The sequence below is a fragment of the Nerophis lumbriciformis genome, linkage group LG12, assembly GCF_033978685.3.
Source record: "Nerophis lumbriciformis linkage group LG12, RoL_Nlum_v2.1, whole genome shotgun sequence".
Lineage (NCBI taxonomy): Eukaryota > Metazoa > Chordata > Actinopteri > Syngnathiformes > Syngnathidae > Nerophis > Nerophis lumbriciformis.
Genome location: NC_084559.2, coordinates 15126310 through 15147849, shown reverse-complemented (window position 1 = coordinate 15147849; position 21540 = coordinate 15126310). Strand labels below are relative to the sequence as shown.

Genomic DNA, 21540 nt, shown 5'->3' with positions numbered 1-21540 from the left:
TGATATTCTTTGCTTACTTTGATAAATGTTGGAGCAGTTTGCTTCATCAGGAGGGTGAAGTCGCTCAATTTAAAGTGTTGGATTTAACTGTGTTGGTGAGGGCGTAGAAAAAGGGGCATTTTTCTACCAGTAGACAGCGTTTAAGATTGAGTGTTTCACTGCTAAATTAATAATATATTTATATTGAATATGGATTTTAAATATGTATCTAAATAGGTGGTTAATTGGTTAGGTATTTATGTATTTGCATATTGGGTTTTCTGTTGCATTTATCTATTGTGTTTCTGGTTTTAAATGTATCTTGGTGCATTTATGTTGAGACAATTTATTTAAAATCTGTTTTAACTTAAAGGGAAAAGATGTGTCCATTTTCTTGCACTTGTTTAATGGTTAAGAGTTTGATAGCCTAATTAATAGTTGTAAATTATGGGATTGATAATTGATTGATTTTTTACAGCATGTTAATCTTGTGGTGTTTTGTCCTTAAAGGTTTTTCACCTACTAAAGAAGCTAAAGGCTACTAAAGGCTACTAAAGACAGCTAATGACAGCTAAAGAAACTAAAGTCTATTAACACTGCTAAAGACTGCTAAAAAGACTAAAGAAGAAAAAAGAAGCTGTTTCTTGGTTGGAAAAACTGTTGCAAACTAAAGGAAAAAGTAACTACGGTCTGGTCTTTTGAGTGAAATCCAGAAGCCACATTCAGCATTGGTACATCCCTTCAAGTGTGGGATAAGCACAGCGAAAAAAGCAAAACACTTGACAGTTGTTGTATGCACACTGTGTCGAGCGGAAATGGCCTATCATAGCAGCACAACGGCTATGAAGGAACATTTGAAAAGAAAACCATCAACTAGTCAATCGTCCGCGTGAGTATACGTTGTCATCATTACACAAAATCATGAATGTGTCATTTGTATCTGCGTTGTAAATTCATAAACTAAAACACTGTTTCGCTCTGAGAGGCGCGTTTGGCGTGCCTGTTCAGTGTTTACAAAGACGCGCTCCTCTTTAACGCTAACGTTAATTAGTTGTGCAAATACCTTTTACAACATTAACAGTTACATATACTATGTACAAACCAACAATTAACTTTCACTTTAATCATACTATCATTGTTGTGTTCTTAAGCAAAATAAGCAATACTTTTACTTTTGTTGAAATGTTTACACTGTTACAGAATATTTCGTTTTGCACTTTTTTGTATTGGATGTTTATCTTTATTTTTGCACATTTTAAAGCAAAATAAGCAATACTTTTACTTTAGAAATGCTTATACTATTGCAGAATATTAAGATTTGCACTGGATGTTTACTTTTATATTTGCACATTAAAAAGCAAATAAGCTACTTTTAATTTTGTTAAATGTTAAAAGTTTTAAATGTTTACATTGTTACAGAATATTTTGTCATGTTGTTGTCAATGTTGACTGAGTGGCCATACTTTTTTTTTTGTATATAAAAGTCATGCCTTTTGAAAAAACTGGCCAACATTTATTTTTTCATCTTCATTTTAAATAAAAAAAATAATCGGTAAAAGGAAAAATAATCTATAGATTAATCGAAAAAAATAATCTATAGATTAACCGATTAGTCGAAAAAAATAATCTATAGATTAATCGATAGAAAAATAATCGTTAGCTGCAGCCTTAGTTCATTTAGCCTACTGATGTGTATTTATAAATGGTTGATTTATATAGGCTAGTAAGGTAAAGTTTTGTACCTGACATGTTTCGGCTATCTTGCTTCTGCAGCCTTCATCAGAGGTGTCACGCATATTTGCCAACCCTCCCGATTTCCACCCGGACAACAATATTGGGAGCGTGCCTTAAAGATACTGCCTTTAACGTCCTCTCTCACCTGAAACCTTCACCCCTTAACAGCCGAATACTGTCCAGGCGTCCGCTTTTCCTCCATATAAACAGCGTACCGGCCCAGTCACATAATAATGTAGCGTTGGACGGGTTTAACAATGGTCTTTACTCGAAGATGTCAAGTAATGCTGACACTTTGTATGATCTTTTAACTAGATTAATGATAACGCAAGACATACTTGGTCCACAGCCATACAGGTCACACTGAGGGTGGCCGTATAAACAACTTTAACACAGTTACAAATATGCGCCACACTGTGAACCCACACCAAACAAGGATGACGAACACATTTCGGGAGAACATCCGCACCGTAACACAACAGAACAAATACCCAGAATCCCTTGCAGCACTAACTCTTCCGGGACGCTACAATAACATCTACGGCTTTTGGAGCGCAGAGCACAACTGCACACACAACAAGAAGGAGACGAAGCAGAAAAACGAAGAAGAGACATGGCGGCGACGAGTAAGAACAAGAAATACGCTTGCAAGTTCCAAAATGATTGGAAAAAAATAATTTCATTTCATCCGGAAAAGCTCGAAGGGGAAGGGGTATGCTGCCTGCATCTCAACCCCTCAACTACGTGCTTTACAAGACCAGGAAAAGGGGCTAAATTTGTTGCTAATCACTGTTTAGAAAAAGACAATAGTCTGAAAAAATAGATGGCAACACTGATTCGTCCTGCAACATCTTTTTCTCTGGCAGACAGGTGTGTATGAGGTGTGTAAAGAAGCAGAGTTGAACTTTTACAGTACATAAACCTTATGATATACACTATATTGCCAAAAGTATCCAAATGATGAGAATCAGGTGCCCTAATCACTTGGCCCAGTGTATAAAATCAAGCACTCAGGCATGGAGACTGTTTCTACAAACATTTGTGAAAGAATGGGCCACTCTCAATGATTTGTAGCGTGGAACTGTCATAGGATGCCACCTGTGCAACAAATCCAGTCTTGAAATTTCCTCGCTCCTAAATATTCTAGTCAACTTTATTATGAGAAAAGTGAAGAGTTTGGGAACAACAGCAACTCAGCCACCAAGTGGTAGGCCACGTAAACTGACAGAGAGGTGTCGGCAGATGCTGAAGCGCATAGTGCAAAGACTTTCTGCACAGTCAGTTGCTACAGAGCTCCAAACTTCATGTGACTTTCCAATTAGCCCACGTACAGTACGCAGAGAGCTTCATGGAATGGGTTTCCATGGCCGAGCAGCTATCTAAGCCATACATCACCAAGTCCAATGGAAAGCGTGGGATGCAGTGGTGTAAAGCACGTCGCTATTGGACTCTAGAGCAGTGGAGACACCTTTTCTGGACTGATGAATCACGTTTTTCCATCTGGCAATCTGATGGACCAGTCTGGGTTTGGAGGTTGCTCGGAAAACGCTAGATTTCGGACTGCATGGTGCCGAGTGTGAAATTTGGTGGAGGAGGAATTATGGTGTGGGGTTGGTTTTTCAGGGGTTGGGCTTGGCCCCTTAGTTCCAGTGAAAGGAACTTTGAATGCTCCAGGATACCAAAACGTTTTGGACAATTCCATGGGATGGCACTTCAAGTTCATATGTGAGTAAAGGCAGGTGGCCAAAAACTTTTGGCAATATAGTGTAGACATGCGGCCTGTTAAGCTTTTCAATCTGGCCCGCCGGACATTCCCAAATAATTTTATTAGATCTTTAAGATGGAAAGTGTAGCTGCCGTTATGATGTGCAGTGATGTTTTCTAATGACTGTAAGTCTTGAACTATACAAAGTATTTCAATGGTTGGAATCTGCGCTTTTGCATGATATACTCGTTACTATGCTAATCTAATTAGTTACTATGGTAATCTAATTAGTTACTATGGCAACCTATGTCACAGCAGCTCAGACGAGGCACCAAGCACTGTGGGTGGGGAGCGTTTCCAGAACGGCCAGCCTGAAATGCGGGTGTCAGGGACAGACGTGTAAGGAGATTTTTACTACAAAGTTCTAAAGCTTAGTAATATATCAGATGTATCAGATTGTATGTGTTTTTTTACCCTTCGCGTTCATATTTTGCTGTTTGTTGCATTTTTTTTTTGTGTTTCGCTTGATTGTAAAATATGTGACGTTCATAGGTTGTCAATATTCAGTGTTTTATGCTTCATAGTTAATATTGTAAATCCCACATTCTTTATTTTCATGTACATTCTAAGTGTCTCATTCAGTAAAAAAATTTAAAATTTAATTCCGTTTTTTAAGGCGGTCTGTCATAACGTTTTTAGTTTTCAATCAGACATTACTGTGAGTTTTTGTATTAGTGTTCCTAAAAATCAGATATACCGGCTCCCAGACACATTTTTCTCTCTAAATTTGGCCCCTGAGTCACAATAATTACACATACAGGGAGACACATTTTCTTGTACCGTATTTTTCGGACTATAAGTCGCAGTTTTTTTCATAGTTTGGCCGGGGGTGCGACTTATACTCAGGAGCGACTTATGTGTGAAATTATTAACACATTAGCGTAAAATATCAAATAATATTATTTAGCTCATTCACGTAAGAGACTAGACGTATAAGATTTTATGGGATTTAGCGATTAGGAGTGACAGATTGTTTGGTAAACGTATAGCATGTTCTATATGTTATAGTTATTTGAATGACTCTTACCATAATATGTTACGTTAACATACCAGTTGGTTATTTATGCCTCATATAACGTACACTTATTCAGCCTGTTGTTCACTATTCTTTATTTATTTTAAATTGCCTTTCAAATGTCTATTCTTGGTGTTGGGTTTTATCAAATAAATTTCCCCAAAAAATGCGACCTATAGTCCGAAAAATACGGCATACATTTTACATTTCTCGATGCTTTTGTCATGAAACGAACCAGACCAGAGATCATGTGTAGATGGACTGTGTCTCAACGCTCAACAGTCTTGGTATGTTTGCTTGGTGTGTACCAGGATTTGGATGATAGCGTGTAGACTTACCAAACAAACACACCAAAGTACAAGTTAACCCCGTGCAAACAGAGACATGACTTAATGAAAGCAGTCAATAAAGTCGACATGGTCAGAGAGATAGTACCTCCTTGTCACTCCAGTTTAAGTGGAGAAATGGGGCATGTTGGTCTCTAATCTTCACTTGACAGCCTTTGAGTGGCCCCACACGCCGCCTCTTGCTGGGTGCAGGTGACATCACTGGAGGGTGGTTCTCTTTCCCTCCTTCCTGGCTGTTCTTGTCTGAGATAGCACAAACACCATTAAGAAACAGGTTATACATGCAAACAGAAACAATACTAAATAACATTTAGTATTGTGACTTTGCTATGGTGCCACAACACATCAATGTTTGCATTTCTGTTCCCATCACAACTGATAAAATGCGTTGAACACGTCTTTAATCAATGAACTCGATCTGTGAAAGGAGCAGCGATGTCATAGCAAGGATCATGAATAGAAACTGTACTACGGATTTTGTGTAGTACAATAAGTTGAGTTTACACTGCAAAAACTGAAATCTAAGTGTCATGTCTTTTGTTCATGTTTTTGTTTGGCTTTGTTCTGTTTGGTTTTTGGACTCTTTTTAGTTCCTGTTTTCGCTCTCTTGTTTGGTCACCATAGCAATCCATTAGTTTCACCTGTTTCACGTTTTGGATTTGCGCACCTGTGTTAATCATGTCACTAGTATTTAAGCCTGTCATTTTCTGTTGGTCGTCCTGGCGACATTGACTTCTGCTACCCATGTTACCCATGCTACCATAGTTCCATGCCAAGTGAGTTTTGTCTATTTTGATGTCACAGTAAGTGTTTTCGTTTTCATGTCCATAGCTTTTGCCCAAGTGCTAGTTTATTGTTTTCATAGCCAAGTTTGTTCTCCGCCTTGTGCGCGCCTTTTGTTTGTACCCTTTTGTTTGTTCTTTTTGTTAGTGTTAAAATAAATAATGTCCTTACCTTCACGCCATGTCCGCTCCAATTTTTCTTGCATCTCGGGAAAACAAACCCCCCATAGTCCACGTTGTGACACTAAGTAAGATTAAATATCTCAAATAAGGGTGATATTTGCTTATTTTCTGTCTGATAAGATAATTCTTCTCACTAAGCAGATTTGATGTTAGAGTGTTTTACTTGTTTTAAGGGTCTTGGTCCTAAATTATCTCAGTAAGATATTACAGCTTGTTGCTGAGATTTTATGACCTATATTGAGTAAAACATGCTTGAAACTAGAATATTAACTGTTGCAAAGCTGTGTCATTAACACTCACAAGTATACAACTACTTTTTCAGAGTAATCATTTCTTACTTCAAGCATGAAAAAAAATCATGATGCCGAGCGCATATCATTATGTCAAGATGATGGCACTAGCATTTGCTTAATTTAAGAATATTTTTCAACATATTGAGCAAAAAGGTCTCATTTTTTTCTACCAAGAAAAGTGCACTTGTTATTAGTGAGAATATACTTATTTTAAGGTATTTTTGGGTTCATTCGGGTTAGCTAATTTTACTTGTTTTGGAAATTCTTGACAAGCCAAATTTTCTTGTTCTATTGGCAGATAATTTTGCTTAGTTCAAATAAAATACCCCTAATTTTTATATATATTTTTTAATATATTTTTTCTTGTTTTTGAAGACTGAGTGTTTGCAGTGTATATAATTATAAAAGTGGTGGGAAAACAAGAAGAGAAGGAAAATAAGAACTGAGAGATAATTGAAAATGCTTTTCTAGTATCTGCACCTAAATGCATCTTTTTAAAAACACAGCTTCAGAGAAGAAGTGGAACGTTGTCAATTTTTAGCTCTAAATTACTGCTTTTAAATTGAATTTGTGCTCACTGACTAAGGCTGCACAATTCTTGGAAAAAAATCACGAATTAGAATCGAGATGGCGATTCTCTGGGACGAGAAGCACACACACTTGTCCTACCCTGGACCGGGCAGGTAAAAGGAGTGGCAACAGGAGCTGTAAGCACATTCCTCCTGAGTCTCCTGGCTGTTCTTTCCTCCACTCTCGGATGCCAGATGTTCAGGTCGGCAGCAACATCCTCCATGGCCTTTACATATCCTTAATGCTGTTTTTAGCTGCTCTTTGTAGCGCCTCTTCTACCCTCCAGCAGAGTGCAGATGAAAGTGAAGTGGGCCAAAAAGCAGCACTCTACGAGGTGGCCGGTTTGTAGGCGTCCTTATCACATGCCAGCCACCGCACCTTCTGCTGGGTGTTTGTTGCCTAATACCCCTAGAGTTGGTCCTTCAGAGTATTTTAGAATGAGGCACGCAAATATGGTGATTTTCAGGATGCGTTGAAGTAGAGCGGCTCTAGGATCCTAATGTGGCATCTGTAAGTTACCCCGGCTGATGCAGATGGCTTGATTGACAGCAACTGTGCCCTCAACTGACCTGAGACGAAGGCTTTTATTCTGAAAAGAACCAACACCAGAGTCTTATAGCTGATGCCTGCTTGACCCTGTTCTGGACATTTGTGTTGTCTTCAGAGAGAACGCTGCCCAGGTATTTACAGAATGGGACAATAGACTCTTGTTCAGCAGCAAAAGTGAAAGTGCGTGGTGAAGATTGGAGGTTACATTATAATCCATCCATCCATTTTCTACCGCTTGTCCCGTTCGGGGTCGCGGGGGCGTGCTGTAGCCTATCTCAGCTGCATTCGGGCTGAAGGCGGAGTACACCCTGGACAAGTCGCCACCTCATCGCAGGGCCAACACAGATAGACAGACAACATTCACACACTAAGGCCAATTTAGTGTTGCTAATCAACCTATCCCCAGGTGCATGTTTTTGAAGGTGGGAGGAAGCCGGAGTACCCGGAGGGCATACTTGCCAACCTTGAGACCTCCGATTTCGGGAGGTGGGGGCGTGGGGAGTGGTCGGGGCGTGGTTGGGGGCGTGGTTAAGAGGGGAGGAGTATATTGACAGCTAGAATTCACCAAGTATTTCATACATATATGTATACCTTATCGTATTTTGCATATGTATGTATATATATATATATATATATACATCCTGAAAATATGCAAAGAAATCTGTGTTTAGATAATTGATACTTCAAACTTGCATAAATATAACATGAATATAAGATAACTTGGCTTCTGAGAGCGTCAAATTGTAATGAATAAAATGGTAAAGTTGTTGATAAACAAGCAATTATTTTAATAATTAAATATGGTCATTTTAAATGAATTATTATGATAATTTAAAATTAATTATTTCAAATGTGTTTATTTTAATGTACCGGTATAATTCTATGGCTGGATGTAATAAGGAGTCAGAAAAAATACAAATAAAAATACAATTAATTTAGATGTTTTTAGCAAAATATTGTAAAAATGTATTTCGTTTTTTTTTTTTTTTTTAAATTAATAAATATATTTATTTTTAGGTAAGATAAACATAATAATACAATTTATCTCTAGTCTGGATGATTTAATTCTTGTCACCCTGTTGTCCTCCCGTCTGAAAAAAGGCTGTCCTCACTCAGGTCCGCATGGAGCTGGAGGGGGCGTGGCCTCCAGCTCGGGCTGAAAATCGGGAGATTTTCGGGAGAATATTTGTCCCGGGAGGTTTTCGGGTGAGGCGCTGAATTTCGGGAGTCTCCCGGAAAATTCGGGAGGGTTGGCAAGTATGCCGGAGGGAACCCACGCAGTCACGGGGAGAACATGCAAACTCCACACGGAAAGATCCCTAGCCCAGTATTGAACACAGATTCACACATGTAAAAACCTGAAAACTTTGACTTTTTAAAGATGGTATTAACATATCAAAAACATTAAAAAAAAAACTGAAAACTTTGACTTTTTAAAGATGGTATTAACATATCTACCGTATTTTTCGGACTATAAGTCGCAGTTTTTTTCATAGTTTGGCCGGGGGTGCGACTTATACTCAGGAGCAACTTACGTGTGAAATTATTAACACATTAGTGTAAAATATCAAATAATATTATTTATCTCATTCACGTAAGAGACTAGACGTATAAGATTTCATGGGATTTAGCGATTAGGAGTGACAGATTGTTTGGTAAATGTATAGCATGTTCTATATGTTATAGTTATTTGAATGACTCTTACCATAATATGTTACGTTAACATACCAGGCACGTTCTCAGTTGGTTACTTATGCGTCCTATAACGTACACTTATTCAGCCTGTTGTTCACTGTTCTTTATTTATTTTAAATTGCCTTTCAAATGTCTATTCTTGGTGTTGGATTTTATCAAATAAATTTCCCCCAAAATGCGACTTATGTTTTTTTCCTTCTTTATTATGCATTTTCAGCCGGTGCGACTTATACTCCGGAAAATACGGTATTTAAACCACTTCACTAAATAATTTGGTTTAGGACTATTCACTTCAATATGATTTTAAATATGTCAATTTTCACTTTACTTCAGAGTGTAAAGTAGAGATTTTCTGAAACATTAAGGATGATTAACTGTGGGTAAAACAAATCATAATAATACATTATTAATATGAATATATTATTAGTACATCTGCTGGGTAGTTCAAGTGGGGTAGTGGGGTGGAATAGCTCGGTTGGTAGAGTGGCTGTGCCAGCAACTTGAGGGTTCCAGGTTCGATTCCCGCTTCCGCCATCCTAGTCACTGGCGTTGTGTCCTTGGGCAAGACACTTTACCCACCTGCGCCCAGTGTCACCCACACTGGTTTAAATGTAACTTAGAAATCGGGTTTCACTATGTAAAAGCGCTTTGAGTCACTAGAGAAAAGCGCTATATAAATATAATTCACAAGGTGCTGAGTAGTCTGGGGTTCAATCCCAGGCTCTGGATCTTTCTGTGTGGAGTTTGCATGTTGGCGACTTGTCCAGGATGTACCCCGCCTTCCGCCCGATTGTAGCTGAGATAGGCTCCAGCGCCCCCCGCGACCCGGAAGGGAATAAGCGGTAGTAAATGGATGGATGGATGGACTTCACTTCAACATTATGGCATCAAAACAGCGTCAAAATCGACATGCATAAAGCCCCTGTGAGCGCTTGCGACGTTTCTGTTTCTCGACGCGTGCAGCTTTTCTCCCTTTTGCCACTTAGGGGCGGGCATTCAATTCATGGCCAGGCAACTCCCTTCCTTTCCGATTGGTCACTTTTAACGCCTACTGTCTCCAGGTCAGAGCCAATGTGCGGTAAACGGAACAGTTATACAACTTCACTTTGCCTTGCCTTGAAAAACTTATTGGGGTGTTACCATTTAGTGATCAATTGTACGGAATATGTACTGAACTGTGCAATCTACTAAAAAAAGTTTCAATCAATCAATCAATCAAAGATTTCTACTCTGTTTATAGTGGCTGTGCCTCCCCCCCACATACTCAAATAGAGTCTATGACAAGAGCTTTCATCGTATTCCCGCTACGGAACAATCGTAGCCAGATTTTAAAACCGATGCACTCTCTTGTTGCCTGTTTGGAGGCGAGACGTGCACAATCCAGGTCATTTTAATCAATCTTTAGATTGATTATCATCCCATGCCCACAGGCAACGACCCGCCCACAACACCAACCCCCCAAATAAATACCCTTGGATTATTTACATGATTCACAAGAATGACCATTTTGGCTGAAAAAACAAAACAAAACAAAAAACACAAAAAAACATGAATTCCCGGAAAGAAGGATGAATCACATATTTGAATAAAACAAAGGACAAAACCCCATTAAACAACATCTGATTTTTTCCAGGTCATTAATCAACTTTTTAAACCTACAAACTGACTGTTGACAAATGAAACTTTAAATATCGAGGCACTGACTTACCAGACAAATAATCTATTGCGGCGATACGTCTTCCATTGTTATCGTCCTGCCTTGGCATTGGATCACAGCCCTTACTCTCCTCCACATCCATCAAACTCTGGAATACAGTGGAAGGAGAGTTCAGATTGAAAAGCACAGACAAACGTCCTCAGTGCTGCAGCTGAATGTTTTGACAAATTAGTTTTTAAATGACTCAAGGCACGTCACTTAAAGGAAGAAAGTCACTTAAGTGCACAAAGTCAGGAGTAATACACTTCATCGTGAAATGTTCATTTAACACACAAAAACAGGGTTTGACCTTTTTAAGTCTGATGAATCTATATGCATAGATTCATCAGACCTAAAAAATGTCAGAATGTGTAAGTAACAGGAATGTTTAGGATAAACTAGGGATGTCCCGATCCGATATTTGGATCGGATCGGCTGCCGATATTTGCCAAAAATTGCGTATCTGCAAGGCATGGGAAAATGCCGATCCAGATCCAGTTTAAAAAAAAAACTCCGGTCCGTGTTTTCCAACGCACCGATTTAAATAATACATTCCACTTTTCTGCTGCTCCTAATTTCCGTTCCGCATTTTCCAGCACACCTTCAACACATTCACAGGTCTGTGAATTCTCGCAGTTGCTTTTAGCTGCTGGCAGTACACGACAGGCTCTTCTCACTCTTTCCTGTGTCTCCCTCTCACAGACAGCAAGTGCACCTTCTTACACACGTCACATACTGTCACGTCATACGTCACATACGTATACGCCCTCCCCGAGCAGAGAGGTAGCAGCATGGCTAACGTTAGTTGTGATGCTAGCGCAGCCGTGCGAGCAACGCTCCCTCTAAGGTGCTCGCCTGTGCAATTGCGCACTGTTTAAGCGTCCTCTGCGCATAGCAAATCTATGCCACGCACAAAATCAAATAAAAAAATAAGCGCATAACAATTTTTGACACACGGACACGACAGAGAAAACAGTTTTCGTCATCATTGCTCAAATATTGTGACGTCTGTCGAGACGCTTATCTCCGTTCAGTGTCACACGTCCACACCATCAAAATGCCGAGGCAAAAATTTCCACATCCACACTGTATGAAAAAATAGTGATTTTTTTAGTTGTGATTTCCTTCTCTGCATGAAAGTTTAAAAGTAGCATATATTAATGCAGTATGAAGAAGAATGTTTTAATGTAGACATGCAAGCCTTGAAAGAATATTTTGAAAATCAAGACTACATTTCCTGCAAATGGGTGCATTTCTACCCTATATTTTAACTTTAGATTTATTCTCATATCAAACTCTTTTGGCTGTCTTTTTGACACTTACATCCGGCGCCCCCCTCCACACCCTGGATTATAAATAATGTAAATAATTCAATGTGATTATCTTGTGTGATGACTGTATTATGATGATAGTATATATCTGATAGTATATATCTGTATCATGAATCAATTTAAGTGGACCCCGACTTAAACAAGTTGAAAAACTTATTGGGGTGTTACCATTTAGTAGTCAATTGTACGGAATATGTACTTCACTGTGCAACCTACTAATAAAAGTCTCAATCAATCAATCAAAACACATAAAATCATCATACTGCTGTGATTATATGCATCAAGTGTTCATTCAAGGCCAAGGCAAAATATCGAGATATATATCGTGTATCGCAATATGGCCTTAAATTATCGCAATATTAAAAAAAGGCCATATCGCCCAGCCCTAGTTTCAATGATGCCATTTCTGTTTGTCATGTATAATTTTGTCTATTTTGTGTTTATCCTTGAATAAACAGGTCAGTTTCTTGTTACCAACCATTGTGTATTATTCAAACTCACCTAATTCAGCTGGCTAGTTGTTATCAAGAGTACTAAAACCCTTTTCAACATGATTCTGACAACTAAGTAGGCTAAATAACTTTAAACTTTAATACATGCTCGGATAGGTCAGTATCGGTATCGGTCAGTATCGGTATCGGATCGGAAGTGCAAAAACAATATCGGTATCGGATCGGAAGTGCAAAAACCTGGATCGGGACATCCCTAATCTGGATACATGTCTCACCTCTGGACTTTGACAGCTTAATAGATTCTTCATTTTCTGTTGTGGAATGTCGCAGAACTCCAGCGAGCTGACGCTTGACCTTCTTTTTATCTTTATCCGGGTAAGACCGGACTTTTCTGGAGCAAAATACAAAAAAATGCTTTGTTAAATGCGATTACTTTTTCCTGTTAACTTGATTATTGTACCCGAATGCTCACCTTTGTTTGGGGTAAAACTTTGCAAGGAAATGTCCAAATCAGAAGGCGTGGGAAAATCAAGAGGGGCAGAACTATTCCTTAAAACAGGAGCAGAGTCCTCTTCTGAAGACAGCAACATTGTGTCCCTCTGGTCTGTCTCCTTGACATCAATGGACATCTGAAATACCACATCACAATAAATATGATTACATTATTTTCCGGACCATAGGGCGCACCGGATTATAAGGCGCACTGAAGACGAATGGTCTATTTTCCTTTTTTTTTCATATATAAGGCGCACCGGATTATAGGTCGCATTAAAGGAGTCATATAATTATATGTTTTTATGTAAAAGACTTCCTTGTGGTCTACATAACATGTAATGGTGGTTCTTTGGTGAAAATGTTGCATAGATGATGTTTTACAGATCATCTTCAAGCCGCTTTCTGACAGTCGCTTCCGGATGCGCCGTTTTGTGGGCGGTCTTATTTACGTGGCTCACCTTCGACAGCGTCTTCTCCCCGTCATCTTTGTTGTAGCGGTGTAGCGTGCAAGGACGGGAGTGGAAGAAGTGTCAAAAGATGGAGCTAACTGTTTTAATGACATTCAGACTTTACTTCAATCAATAACGGAGCAGCATCTCCTCATCCGGAAACAACAACAACGCCGGAAATGTGTCCCGTGAAATACCGTCCGACCGGAACTCTCTAATAACTAAAGTTCCTTGGGTGAATAATGTAAACTCACTACACCGGTATGTTTTAGCGCTTTCATGGCGAGTTTACTGACAGATATAAGTAATAACTTTACACTACTTTGTATTAGAAATGGCAACCGTCGAAGATGAATGTCACATAAGAAGAAGATAGAGAAAAAGAAGAAGCTTATCGACTACAAAGGCTGACGTGCGCAATTTTTCAGGATTTATGCAGATCCCAAATACAGATCAGCAGGTACCAGAAGGTAAGAAAAGTTGCTTTTGCATAATATTGTGAAACAAAACGCCAGATAATGTCTTACCTTATACACACACCATAATAATACTCCTATGTTGAAGCACAGTACAATCCATCAAGCGATGTGGCTTCATAGCTTACCAAAGTTGTACTAAAATATTTTGATAGATTTTTGAGCGCCGTGTGTAATGTTCTATATTTTCAATGGAACATATAAAATGTTGCTGTTGTTTACTTGAGTCATATCGCCGTCATAGTGCAGTCTACACGTATCTCTTATGTTTTGACTGCCATCTACTGGTCACACTTATCATTACACTATGTACCAAATAAAATTGCTTCGAGGTCGGTAAGCAAAACCAAAATTATTCCGTACATTAGGGAAATCGGGCTATAAGGCGCACTGTCAAGTTTTGAGGAAAAAATGGATTTTAAGTGTTACTTTATATCGGGAAAATACGGTAACTGTAAAGAAACACTTCAATATTGATTAAAGCAAAACCCTTTCAGGTCCGAACAATATACTTACATATATAAATTACTGTAAATTATATGTTTTTATATATATATATATATATATATATATATATATATATATATATATATATATATTTATTAGGGATGTCCTACATACTGTATGAGGGATGTCCGATAATATCGGACTGCCGATATTATTGGCCGATAAATGCTTTAAAATGTAATATCGGAAATTATCGGTATCGGTTCCAAAAAGTAAAATTTATGATTTTTTAAAACGCGATTTTTTAAAACGCCGCTGTGTACACGGACGTAGGGAGAAGTACAGAGCGCCAATAAACCTTAAAGGCACTGCCTTTGCGTGCCGGCCCAGTCACATAATATCTACGGCTTTTCACACACAAGTGAATGCAATGCATAATTGGTCAACAGCCATACAGGTCACACTGAGGGTGGCCGTATAAACAACTTTAACACTGTTACAAATATGCGCCACACTGTGAACCCACACCAAACAAGAATGACAAACACATTTCGGGAGAACATCCGCACCGTAACACAACATAAACACAGCAGAACAAATACCCAGAACTCCTTGCAGCACTAACTCTTCCGGGACGCTACAATATACACCCCCCGCTATCCCCCCCACCCCAACCTTCTCAGGGAGAGCATGTCCCAAATTCCAAGCTGCTGTTTTGAGGCATGTTAAAAAAAATATAATGTACTTTGTGACTTCAATAATAAATATGGCAGTGCCATGTTGGCATTTTTTTTCCATAATTTGAGTTGATTTATTTGGGAAAACCTTGTTACATTGTTTAATGCATCCAGCGGGGCATCACAACAAAATTAGGCATAATAATGTGTTAATTCCATGACTGTATATACCGGTATCGGTTGATATCGGAATCGGTAATTAAGAGTTGGACAATATCGGAATATCGGATATCGGCAAAAAAGCCATTATCGGACATCTCTAATATATATATATATATATATATATATATATATATATTAGATTATATTTATATTATATATATATACTAAATTATATGTGGAAATAACAACAAAGGTACCCTTCATTTATTAACTGTACTACAAAAAAAGAGCAGTTAGGATTAGGGCTTTGACAATTTTGTCGAACAAATATGTTATTTTTGACTAGTCGCTTAATAGCAATTATTGTTTGGCTAGACGGCTAATGGAAAAAAAAATTGCTGACTAGTGGACTGATTATATAATGGTTTGCTGCCCTTGCTAGGATAATACAAAGTGCTGGTCATGGGAGATAACTAATGTATACCTAAATGTACAAATAATGAAATTCACTAATCAGGCTAAAGTCAAACACAAAACATTTTTTTTAATTGATTGATTGAAACTTTTAGTACATATTCCGTACAATTGACCACTAAATGGTAACACCCGAATAAGTTTTTCAACTTGTTTAGGTCGGGGTCCACGTTAATCAATTCATGGTAACAACCTCCTACCCAATAATGAATATCATGGGGTTTTTTTTCAAAAAGAGGACATATTCAATCTTGGGGAAAAGATCATTTACATCTGACCAAAGTGTTTTAGCATGCATACTGCATAACATTAGCAACATATAATATGATTATAAACATTCAATTAGGGAAGTGCTTCTCAGTTATTTAATGTCATGACCACACTGGACGACAGGAATGTATCCATCAATTTAATTACCGTCGAAACACAATCATATTTATCTGTACTACACGCTGTGAGTACATTCTTTATACTGTACATGCTGACCTCAACTCCTTTATCCTTTTCATTCCTGTCACAAACGTCTCAATCTCATGGCCTCCGTTAGCTCTGTGCATGTGCTCCTGTTTACTCACTACTTCTACACTGCAAATCTAAGTAAGATGAAATATCTCAAATAAGGGTGATATTTGCTTATTTTCTGTCTGATAAGATAATTCTTCTCACTAAGCAGATTTTATGTTAGTGTTTTACTTGTTTTAAGGGTTTTGGTCCTAAATTATCTCAGTAAGGAGATTTGATGACCTATATTGAGTAAAACATGCTTGAAACTAGAATATCAACTGTTGCAAAGCTGTGTCATCAACACTCACAAGTATAAAACTACTTTTTTAAAGTAATCATTTCTTATTTCAAGCATGAAAAAAAAAAATCATGACTTTGACACAATTGTGTCTCATAATTAAAACGGATGACGGCCAAATGGACTTTGCTGTTTTATTTTCAATGAAACAATAGAAAATAGGTACTCATATAGTAGTACAGTTGGCACAGTACAGTAAACTGACAGTTAATATTTAAACATTTAACATGTGACATTTCTAACAATTTTGAACAGAAATAGTTCAGGTAAATTCTTCAAAATTACAATGAACAATTTTTTGGCTGGGGTCCAGGCTGTATATATGCGCACTTATTGACTGAAAGAGCACGAACTTGGCGCGATTGTGTCATGTTATCGATGGAAAAATGCATTTTTTAGACAATATGATTTGCCTGGGTGGCTAGGAGACCCCGAGAGTAACAAGCGGTTGCCTTCAATCCAATCCAATCCACTTTATTTATATAGCACATTTAAACAACAAAATGTTTCCAAAGTGCTGCACAACAATATTAAACAATTAAAAACAATATAAAATATGATTAAAAACAATTTCAAAGGGTAAAACCAATTAAAACAGTCAATAGAAATCAAAATTTTAAAAACACAGAGGACCACACAACTCACGTAGTGTTAAAAGCCAGAGAATAAAAGTGGGTCTTAAGACGAGACTTAAAACACTCCACTGTGGGAGCAGTTCGAACATGGAGGGGCAGAGTGTTCCAGAGCTTAGGGCCGACCACAGAGAAGGCCCTGTCTCCCCTGGTTTTAAGTCTCGTCTTGGACACCACGAGCTGGAGCTGGCTCTCGGACCTCAGAGCGCGCGCAGTAGAGATGCGCGGATAGGCAATTATTTCATCCGCAACCGCATCAGAAAGTCGTCAACCATCCGCAATCCACCCGATCTAACATTTGATCAGAACTGCATCCGCCCGCCATCCGCCCGTTGTTATATATCTAATATAGACGATGCAAGGCATTAGTGAGGTTATAAAGCTTTTGCCTGTTAAAGAAAGGAGACTGATCCAACGCAGCACAGACATTCGCGTGCCACGCTGTCACGACCCAGACGCACACCAGTGCGCAATCATATGGGAGCCGCGCTGAGCGCGTCTCGCTGCCGGCGATGGCCGGGTATATGGGCCCGACGCTCCAGCGCCATCCATTTTCAGGGCTAGTTGATTCGGCAGGTGGGTTGTTACACACTCCTTAGCGGGTTCCAACTTCCATGGCCACCGTCCTAGCTGCTGTCTATATCAACCAGGGTGAGCCCCACCCCTTTTGTGAGCGCACTGCGCGCGGAGTGACCCCTGTTACGCGCCCCCGGCAACAGGGGTGGCGGGCAGGTAAGCTGCGCGGGCGGAGTGACCCCTGTTACGAGCCCCCGGCCACGGGGGTGGCGGGCAGGTAAGCTGCTTACCTGCTGCGCGTGACGCCGGCCGCGGCGAAGGCGGACGAGGCGGGGTGTCGGTGCGGTGGGCGCGGTGGTGATCCTGGACGTGCGTTGGGCCCTTCTCGCGGATCGCCTCAGCTACGGCTCCCGGTGGGGCCCTCTCGGGGGACGCCGGCGAAGCGTCGGGGGCCTTCTCCGCTCCGTAAAAGTGTCCATCTCTTTTTTTTTTTCTCTTCTGTTGTGGCATATGCTGCAGGTGCCTGCTCGTTTTTCGTATGTGGGTAACAACATTTAACTATGTATATATATTTCCGAATTGGTTTAACTGCCACCCGCCTGAATCTATTTAAAATCTAATTTTTTTTTATTTCAATCGCCCGACCCGACCCGACCCGCTGATAAAATCTAATTTTTTTAAATTTCATCCGCCCGATCCGCGGATAATCCGCGGACTCCGCGGTTGTGCCCGCAAACCGCGCATCTCTAGCGCGCAGGATTGTAAGTTTGGATGAGGTCCGAGAGAAACTGAGGTGCCAGTCCATGTAAAGCTTTAAAAACAAACAGCAAAGCCTTGTTGCCTTTCCATTAAGAACAATAAATTCTTTTTTAGTATAAGTTTGCTGGTTATAAGAAACGTAATGCCGAGCGCATATCATTATGTCAAGTTAATGGCACCAGCATTTACTTAATATAAGAATATTTTTCAACATATTTAGCAAAAAGGTCTCTTTTTTTTTTTTCTATCAAGAAAAGTGCACTTGTTATTAGTGAGAATATACTTATTTTAGAAGGTATTTTTGGGTTCATTGAAGTTAGCTAATTGTACTTGTTTTGGAAAGTCTTGACCAGCCAAATTTTCTTGTTCTTTTGGCAGATAATTTTGCTTAGTTCAAATAAAATATCCCTCATTTTTGTATTTTTTTTTCTTGTTTTTGAACACTGACTTTTTGCTTTTTTGTTAAAATAAAGTCAATAATGCCATTTTTTGTGGTGCCCTTTATTTAGAAACGTACCGAAAAGTATCGAAATAATTTTGGTACCGGTACCAAAATATTGGTTTAGGGAAAACACTAATAAATCTTTTTTTTTTCTTCCTTATATTTTATTTTACTGTCGAGGGCCAACACAACTTGAGCTGCGGGCCCCAAATGATCCCCGGGGCCGCACTTTCGACACATCTGCTTCAATAACATTACATGAAGGAACATCACGTGGTTACATTTGAGAGGTTCACGTAACCTCGGCAGGTGCGTTCAAAGACCTCGCACGATCTATGAGTAAGGAAGAAAAACACGCAAATTGACTGTACTACGTAAACTAAAAACATTAAAAAAAAACATTTCATTTTCTACAGCAATGGTCGAATTCACACGCCAAAAAAAGAGAAACAGTTAATTGTTGCTATTCTAATGACTTGGTTACGTTAGAAAGGCGACAGCGAGTACTCACCCTTTAGGCTGACAGTAACGGCCATTGTTTACTTAAAAAAATAACCCCAATATAATTATGCTAAAACTGTTTTAACCCACAAAACCAACCACTTTTTTATCGTAAATAACAACAACATAAATACTAACCGCACGATTGAAACTACGATTACAGTACCGACGTCTGCGCGTGCCCGCATCCTTCAGCGACAAACGTTTGTTTCAAACGCTTACAACACTTCAAAAAACACAAGAATCTCCCGTGCTTGTAAAACGTAACGACCTTCGTCAGACTCATTGCCAACACGTCTTACGTCCATTACAGTCTTATGTTAATTACAGACTCACTTATTATGTCCATTACTGACACACTTAGTAGTGTTGCGCCCGCCCAGCTTTCAAAGGAGCGGGAACTGCCTCAACATTGGATTGTCCAATAAGAATGCGAGGATATACCACGTGGTATAAACCACTTGTCTCTCTTGTCCAATAAGAATGCGATAATGTACCACGTGGTCAAAACCGCCTGTCTCTCCCAAACATAGACATGTTATAAGTAAACACAGCATTGGCTGCTGTGACGCGAGAAATTGGGCCGCCATCTTGAAGTGGTGACGAGGAGCCGGCGAGCAGCCTAAACTGACAGTTGACAGGTAGAAAACAAAAGATGGCGTTCAGCGTTTTCCAGAAGTGGGACCAAGTCATTGTTTTGCAAGTCAAAAGTAAGTCTCAAGTCTTTGCCCTCAAGTCTCGAGTCAAGTCCCGAGGGGGGGGGGGGGGGGGGGGGGGGGGGGGTTAAGAGGGGAGGAGTATATTGACAGCTAGAATTCACCAAGTCAAGTATTTCATATATATATATATATATGTATGTGTGGGAAAAAAAATCACAAGACTATTTCATCTCTACAGGCCTGTTTCATGAGGGGGGGTTCCCTCAATCATCAGGAGATTTCTCCTGATGATTATATATATATATATATATATATATATATATATATGTGTGTGTGGGAAAAAAAATCACAAGACTACTTCATCTCTACAGGCCTGTTTCATGAGGGGTTCCCTCAATCATCAGGAGATTTTAATGGAAGCATTCACATACCATGGTTTATATATGTGAATGATTCCATTAAAATATCCTGATGATTGAGGGAACCCCTCATGAAACAGGCCTGTAGAGATGAAGTAGTCTTGTGATTTTTTTTCCCACACACACATATATTGCGCTCTACTACGGTATCGAGCACTATTTTTTGGATAACCTTATTAAGACATATATATATATATATATATATATATATATATATATATATATATATACACATATATGCATATATATATATATATATATATATAGATCTACATCGTGAAAATATGCAAACAAAACTGTGTTTGGATAATTGATACTTCAAACTTGCATAAATAAATATTAAGGAAGGAATATAACATAACTTGGCTTCTGAGAGCTTCAAAATGTAGTGAATAAAATGCAAAAGTTGTTGATAAACCAGCAATTATTTTGATAATTAAATATGGTCATTTTAAATGAATTATTATGATCATTTAAAATTAAGTATTTCAAATATGTTTATTTTAATGTAAAATTCTATGGCTGGATGTAATAAGGAGTCAGAAAAAATAAAAACAAAAATAAAATTAATTTTGATGTTTTTAGCAAAATATAGAAAAAATGTATTTAGTTTTTTTTTTTTTTTAATTAATAAATATCTATTTATTTTTAGGTAAGATAAACATAATAATACAATGTATCTCTAGTCTGGATGATTTAGTTCTTGTCACCCTGTTGTCCTCCGTAGTGAAAAAAAGCTGTCCTCACTCAGGTCCGCTGAAAATCGGGAGATTTTCGGGAGAATATTTGTCCCGGGAGGTTTTCGGGAGAGGCGCTGAATTTCGGGAGTCTCCCGGAAAATTCGGGAGGGTTGGCAAGTATGGATTCAAGTCAAGTCCCAAGTCCTGCATTTTGAGTTTCGAGTCCTTTCAAGTCCTTTTAAACCACAGACTAATATATTCACGCAGATTGTGTATGCTTTTAAAACTCTGTATTTATTTATTAAAACAAGTGCATTTGAAATTGCAGGGGGAAAAAATTATGCTGACATTGCACTTCATAATAGCACTATTAACCAGTCAGTTTAAACATTTAACTCATTCCTTTACAGAATAAACACATTTGAAAAAACAAGTGCAACTGTACTTATTTGCACAAAAGTGTTAACATTGTATTTCCATGGCATATTGCATTGTAACTAGTTCCACAGCAGTTTCTATCCTGTTCTTATCTTATCTCATTGATCTCATCTCATACTGT

General features: G+C 38.7%; 1 protein-coding gene across 4 annotated transcripts in view; it reads right to left on the bottom strand.

Annotated features, from left to right (window-relative positions):
* Nucleotides 1-19646, bottom strand: part of LOC133622907 (uncharacterized) — a 31221-nt gene extending 11575 nt beyond the window's left edge. The window contains exons 1-5 of one of the 4 annotated variants that reach the window (XM_061985757.1): nucleotides 19560-19646; nucleotides 12864-13020; nucleotides 12667-12782; nucleotides 10621-10717; nucleotides 4929-5083 (exon numbers count right to left, since the gene is read on the bottom strand). In XM_061985757.1, the coding sequence (XP_061841741.1) occupies nucleotides 4929-5083; nucleotides 10621-10717; nucleotides 12667-12782; nucleotides 12864-13020 (525 nt within the window). In that variant the 5' untranslated portion in view covers nucleotides 19560-19646. The other 3 variants (XM_072914318.1, XM_061985756.2, XM_061985755.2) reach the window with 3 other exon arrangements.
* Between the last annotated feature and the right edge of the window lie 1894 nt (nucleotides 19647-21540).